The following is a 7,087-nucleotide window of genomic DNA, read 5'->3' on the forward strand; positions in this document are numbered from 1 at the left end:
CCTGAAGCTTCTTGAAAATCATCAAAATTTCACGAATCATCACCCCAAAAACTTCAAAATCATAGAGAATAATATTTATTTTTGGATTTTTAGTAAAAATGAAAATAAAAGTGAAAATTTAATAAAAACAAACAAAACAAAAACAAGATGAAGATAGAAGAAATCATGGGTTGCCTCCCAGTAAACACTTCTTTAACGCCACTAGCTTGACGTGGGACTCCTTCATGGGTCCTGAAGGTGGATGGCGTTGGTCAATCTTTCAATGTAGCCACCATTGTAGATCTTCAGTCGCTGACCATTGTCAATCCAGCTTCTCTCAAGGTCACTTAAGGCAGGATCCACCAGCTCCACTACTCTAGAAGGCCTTACTTCTTTAATTATGAAGGGCCCAAACCATTTAGACAGTTTACTTGGGAAGAGCCTTAACCTTGAATTGAATAGCAACACTTGTTGTCTGGGCTGAAAGTTCTTCTGTATCAGCTTCCAATCATGGTACACCTTCATCTTCTGCTTATAAATTTTGGAAGACTCATAGGCATTGAGTCTCATCTCTTCTAGCTCCAGCAACTGCAGCTTCTGCTTCTCATCGAACAAAGATTCATCAAAATTAAGGAATTTGAAGGACCAATAAGCCCTGTGCCCAGCTCCACCGACAAGTGACAGGCTTTTCCATAGACTATCTAAAAGGGTGACAATCCAATGGAAGTCTTGAAAGCAGTCTTATAGGCCCATAATGAATCATTCAACTTAGCGGCCCAATCTTTTCTGGAGGAAGCCACAGTCTTCTCTAAAATCATCTTCGACTCTCTGTTACAAACCTCTGCTTGGCCATTTGTCTAAGGATGATAAGGTAAAGCCACCTTATGTCTAACATGATAATGCCCCAAAACCTTCTATAACTGTGCATTGTAGAAATGTGAGCCTCCGTCACTGATGAGTACTCTGGGAACCCAAAAATGGGAGAAAATATTCTTCTTGAGAAACTTTATGACAATCTTAGCATCATTCTTCGGGGCAGGTACAACTTCTACCCACTTAGACACATAATCAACAACAACCAAGATGTACTGATTCCCATAAGAGGATGGTAGAGGTCCACAAAATCAATCCCCCAACAGTCAAATACTTTAACTTCCATGATATTCTGTAATGACATCTCATTTCTTTGAGAAATTACCCTTGTTCTCTGGCATTGATCGCACTGAAGCACATGATCATGGGCATCCTTGAAGATAGAAGGCCAGAAAAAGCCAGCCTATGGGACCCTACCAGCGGTCCTATCCCACTGTAATGTTTGCCACAAGGAGAATTGTGATAGTGCCATATAATGCTTCTAGCTTCTTCCATAGTAACTCATCTTCTAAACAGATTATCTGCTCCAATCTTAAATAAGTGGGGATCATCCTAGACATACAAACGAGCGTCATAGAGGAACTTCTTTTGCTAATTCCAAATGAAATCACTTGGAATGATACCTCCAACCTTATAATTGGCCATATCTGCAAACCACGACCTCTTATGCATATGTAGAAGGGATTCATTGGGAATTTCATCCTGGATTTCCTGCTCCTCTTGAGTGACCTCTTCATTGACTAACTTGGAGAGGTGGTCAACCACTACATTCTCTGAGTCCTTCTTGTCTTTAATCACTATATCAAACTCTTGAATTAGAAGGACCCATCTGATCAGCCTTGGCTTCGAATCGGCCTTCGTGAGAAGGTACTTAATAGCTGCATGATCAGTAAAGATGATGACTCTGGAACCCACAAAATAGGATCTGAACTTCTCTAAGACATAAACAATGGAGAACATTTCTTTCTTAGTGGTGGCATAATTAAGTTTTGCATCATCTAGGACCTTGCTGGCATAATAAATGACATGGAATACCTTATTTCGTTGTTGTCCAAGAAATGCCCCCACTACATAGTCACTAGCATCACACATGAGCTCAAACTCTTTATTCCAATCAAGTGCCACTATTATGGGAGCAGACACGAGATTAGTCTTCAAGGTCTAAAAGGCTATCAAGCACTCTTCATCAAGCTTAAACACAATATCTTTATTCAGCAGGTTGCTCAAGGGTCTGGCAATCCTGGAGAAATCTTTTATGAATCTTCTGTAGAATCCAGCATGTCCAAGGAAACTCCGAATGCCTTTCACATTTACTGGCGGAGGTAGCTTTTCAATGACACCAATATTTGCTTTGTCTACCTCTATCCCTCGAGTTGAGATCTTGTGGCCCACCACTATTCCTTCTTGGACCATGAAATGACACTTCTCCCAATTCAACACCAGATTTGCCTCAACACAACGTCTCAGCACATGCTCTAGATTAGTCAGGCAACAGTCAGAAGAGGGGCCAAAGATGGAGAAGTCGTTCCTGAATACTTCGATGCACTTTTCCACCATATCAACAAAGATAGTCAGCATGCACCTATGAAAAGTGGTCGGTGCATTACATAGGCCGAACGACATTCTTCTATAAGAAAAAACTCCAAAAGGGCATGTGAAAGTAGCCTTCTCTTGATCTTTGGGGTCCACTGCAATCTGATTATACCCCGAATAACTATCCAAGAAATAATAGAAGGCTTGGCCTGCTAACCGCTCCAGCATATGATCCATAAATGGTAAAGGAAGGTGATCCTTTCTCGTAGCATGATTGAGCTTGCGGTAGTCTATACACATCCTCCATCCAGTGATCGTACGAGTCGGAATTAGATCATTTTTTTCATTGTGGACCACTGTCATTCCTCCTTTCTTGGGCACCACCTGGACTGGACTCACCCAAGTATTATCAGAAATAGGGTAGAAAAGTCCAGCCTCAAGTAACTTTAGAACTTCTTTTTGCACCTCCTCTTTCATGGATGGATTGAGCCTCCTCTGCGGCTATCTCAATGGCTTGTACTCTTCTTCTGTCATAATCTTGTGCATGCAGTATGAGGGACTGATTCCCTTGAGGTCAAAGATATACCACCCAATAGCTTCTTTGTGCTTCCTAAGAACCTCTATCAATCGTGCTTCTTCATTTGATGACAGGTTATTGCTAATCATGACTAGATTGGTTCCATTATCTTCTAGGGACACATACTTCAAATGAGTGGGTAGAGCCTTCTACTCCACCTTGGGCTTCTCTGTCGGTCTGTCTTTCTTCAAGTCTTCAAAGGTTTGTTGCCCTGAGGGAACTTCCTTTAATCTGTCTAAGTCTGCTAGACAGTCTCTGAGATCTTCTTCTTCTTCATTGGTCAGGCAATCAACAACATTTATAAGGGCCTTCTCTAATGGGGAGTGAATGGCCAACTGCTGCACAATGAGGTCAGCTTCTTTCTCTATTGTCTTCACCCTAAAGAATGCTTTATGATCACCGGGATGCTACATTGGTTCTAACATGTTAAAGGTAACTTTTTGATCTTTGACACTCATCTCCAAGTTGCCATCCCTCATGTCCACAACACATTTTGCAGTAAGTATGAATGGATGACCCAATATTAGAGGAATATCAAAATCCTCTTTTATATCCATTATCACAAAGTCCACCGAAAAAGTGAATTGGTGAACCTTGACAAGGACGTCTTCAACTACACCATATGGTCTGGTGATCGAACAGTCTGCTAGCTGAAGCGTCATTCTTGTGGGAGCAATCTTCAGATTCCCAATCCTCCGGCACATAGATAGGGGAATCAGATTGATGCTTGCCCTAGATCAAGGAGAGCTTTACCCACTGATACCTCCCCAATAGAACATGGGATGGTTACACTCCTTGGGTCTTTGAACTTATGTGCTAGAATTCTCTGGGTCACAGCACTACAGTTACTTCCCACCATGACGCTCTCATTGTTGATGTATTTGCCCTTCTTTGTGAGCAGATCCTTTAGAAATTTCGTATACACGGGCATTTGCTGCAAGGCTTCTCCGAAGGGTATGGTGATTTCCAGCTTCTTGAATATGTGAGGAAGCGGGAAAAATAATGCTCTCTCTCCTTCTTTGATGGCACCAAAGGATAAGGGATGTCCTTCACTGGGGCTACAAGTATCTCCCTCCTAGCCTTCCTTGCTAACTGATTTTTGGTCTTAGTAGGTAAGACCTTTTCACCCCTTTCCTTGCTCTCTTCTTTCTCTTCACCACCCTCTTCTCTCTTTTTATTATCTTATTCCTCAGTGCTCATATCCTCCATTGCTCCCTCATCTCTCTTTTCTCTCTCAACATTCTCCCTCATTTGGCTTCTAATAAGAACTGCCTTGCTTTCTTCCTTGGGATTCTTCTCCGTGTTGGCCCCAAAATTGTCCATAGACATTTTAGCCAATTGCTTAGCTAATTGGCCCACTTGTACCTCTAGATTCCTGATGGCAGACTCAGTACTCTTGTGATTTGACAGAGAAACTTGCATAAACTGATTCAAAGTGTCTTCTAGCTTGGTGGTTTTCTCATATAAATCGGGCCCTTGATTGGAAGGTTGGATGGATGGGCCACCTTGATTGTTGTTGAAGTTGTTCCCAGGATGAGATCTCCAGCTTTGGCCTTGAGAAAAAAGTCCTCCCTAATTGTCTCCAGGAGGTCCTCCTTGATGGAACCCTTGACTATTGAGATTGGCCATGTAGTTGACTTCTTTGGATGAATTGTCTTGGTTCATGCACATACCTAACTCATGGGCCCACCACAAATGTTACATCCCCCAATTTGCATGATTGAAGAATGGGCAGGTTGCACTGCATGCAATTGTTGAGGAAGCTTGCCCAGCGTCTCTATGAAGGTCTCTATTTGCTTGGCTAGGAGATTGTTTTGGACTAGTAGTGCGTCTTGTGATGTGAGCTCAAGAAGACTCTTCTTTGTAGATATGTAGGCTCGATCACGAAGGATGACATGGTCACTAGCTGCCATATTTTCAATTAACTCCATAGCTTCATCGGGTGTCTTCAATTTGATCTTCCCACCAGCGAAGGCATCAAGTAACTGCTTCGAATGGGGTCGCAAGCCATCAATTAAGATATTGAGTTGAATCGGCTCGCTGAACCCGTGGGTGAGAGTCTTCCGGAGTAAACCATGGAAGTGGTCAAGAGCTTCACTTAGTGATTCATCATGGAATTGGTGGAATGAAAAGATCTCTACCCTTCCCTCAATGGTCTTGGACTCTAGAAAATATTTCTTCAAAAATTTCTCCACTACCTCTTCCCATGTTCGCAAGTTGTTTCCCTTGAACGAGTGTAGCCATCTTTTTGCTTCACCAGCCAAGGAGAAGGAGAACAGGTTGAGGCAGATGGCATCTTCAGGAACTCCTATTATCTTCACCATGTTGCAAATCTCTATGTATGTAACAAGATGGGCATATGGATCTTCATTGGGTAGCCTATGAAAGAGATTGCCTTGAATCAACTGGAAGAGAAAATGTGGATAAGTGATGTTGGCAGCTTAAACTTCAGGCTGGGCTATGCTTGTGAAGTATTAAGGTGTAGAGGTACTAAAGTAGTCCTCCAAGGTGATCCTCCGTGGCTGATCTTCTGCCATGATGTTTCTTCAAAGTTGGGATGTGGAAAAGATGATGATATAGAGAATGATGGTTCTTGATTCCCTTGTTGTTCTTTCTTTCTTCTTGCAACATTGTTTCTTCTACACGTTACTTTAATCTCTAGATCCAATGGAACAAGATTGTTTCGTCGCATACAAGAAAGAAAAACAGTACCATGCACGTTATCACATAAAAATAAAGATTAAAATTAAGAGTGAAAAAGAAAATTTGAAAATTGAATTTTTATTATTATTTTTTAATTTTTTTTTGGAAAAATAAAAATAAAAATAAAATATCCAAAATACCAAGTATAAAGAACAAAGTCCCCGATAACAGCACCAAAAACTTGTTGATGGATTGACAAGTGCACCAATTCGTCCTAAGTAGTAAAGTTAAAATGGAAGTCCGAGTATCATATCCACATGGACTTTGTTTGTACCTAGGTAGATGAATATTTAATTAAGAAAAAGATTTGGAAAAGGTAGTAGAAAATAGTAAATTAAATTGCTGAAAATTAAATCAAACAAGATAAAGAATTAAACATGACTTTAAATTAATTAATTAAAGATAGAAAAGATGAGGAAACCCAATAATATTGTAAAAGAAAATTCAGAAGATGAGAATGTTGGGAACTTAGCCTACCAAAGTTACTTTTAATGTAATGTTAATGATTTTTCTCTATTTATAATTATTCAAATTTACACTTGCATCTACTAGTATACTCTAACTTTGGTCCCCGCACGAAAGAGCCTAATTTATCTATTTTCACTCCCAAATCCCTTTGTAGAGCTAAAATAGTAAATTGCATTAAGAACACATATGTATAATAGGCTAAACAAATATCAACATATCCCTAGTGATGATTTTATTTAGATACCCTTTCCCAATTCTATTAGAAAATAACATTTTCCAACGCTACCCCTAAAACTTACCATGCAAATGAGTGATCAAGCCACAAGCAATAATATTGAGCACAAGAAAGGATAATGCAAATGTAATATTATAAATAGATAGGAAGAAAAATTACATCAAGAGTAGTTGGCTACCAAGTTTCCAACAAAAGGGGTTTTAGCCTCTCATTGTCATGAAGACTTTATAATTGCAAGAGGGAAATATTTAGTAAAGGGAGAAAAGATAAGAAAGAGAATGGAGAGAAGGAATGACTCCCATTGCTTGCTTCTCCTTCTTCTAGCCTTTGCCTTCTATAAGAAATTATATTCTGTTAGAATTTTTGTGTGTTTTCTCCTTTTTCTTTTTTAGGTGCAGATTAACGGACTTCTGAATTAGTTTGATTTCCTTATTTAGTCATTTTTCCCTTAATTATTCTGCTTTCCTGCTTTCCTCAATTAGTCTTCTTTCCTTAATTAGCACTTCTTTTCTCAATTAGCTTGCTTTCCTTAATTGTAATTAGTCTTCTTTCCTTAATTAGTCCTTCTTTCCTCAATTAGCTTGCTTTCCTTAATTATTCTTGCATTTCTAGGCTTTATTTTACTCACTAAGCTTCATAAATGCATCACTTTTAATATTCTCTGCATAAAAACTTAAATGATGTTAATTTAACAATTATTTACTCAAAAAGGAAAAATT

General features: G+C 39.5%; 1 protein-coding gene across 1 annotated transcript; it reads right to left on the minus strand.

Annotated features, from left to right (window-relative positions):
• Positions 1-4,144: 4,144 nt before the first annotated feature.
• LOC106797683 (uncharacterized) lies at positions 4,145-5,286 on the minus strand. The gene is made up of 2 exons (XM_014772519.1): positions 4,665-5,286; positions 4,145-4,515 (listed from the first exon to the last, which is right to left on the minus strand). Exons 1-2 carry the CDS (start codon positions 5,284-5,286, stop codon positions 4,145-4,147), a joined length of 993 nt encoding a protein of 330 aa, XP_014628005.1.
• Between the last annotated feature and the right edge of the window lie 1,801 nt (positions 5,287-7,087).

This window comes from Glycine max, chromosome 20 (assembly GCF_000004515.6).
Source record: "Glycine max cultivar Williams 82 chromosome 20, Glycine_max_v4.0, whole genome shotgun sequence".
Classification (NCBI taxonomy): Eukaryota; Viridiplantae; Streptophyta; class Magnoliopsida; order Fabales; family Fabaceae; genus Glycine; species Glycine max.

What these genes read in the sequence shown, in the direction of transcription:
- LOC106797683 (XM_014772519.1), bottom strand. Translation starts at nt 5,286, where the DNA reads ATGGTGAAGATAATAGGAGTTCCTGAAGATGCCATCTGCCTCAACCTG. An exon ending in AATCATGCAAATTGGGGGAT is followed by an intron (nt 4,516 to 4,664) that starts GTAACATTTGTG and finishes TTTTTTCTCAAG; the next exon opens with GCCAAAGCTGGAGATCTCAT.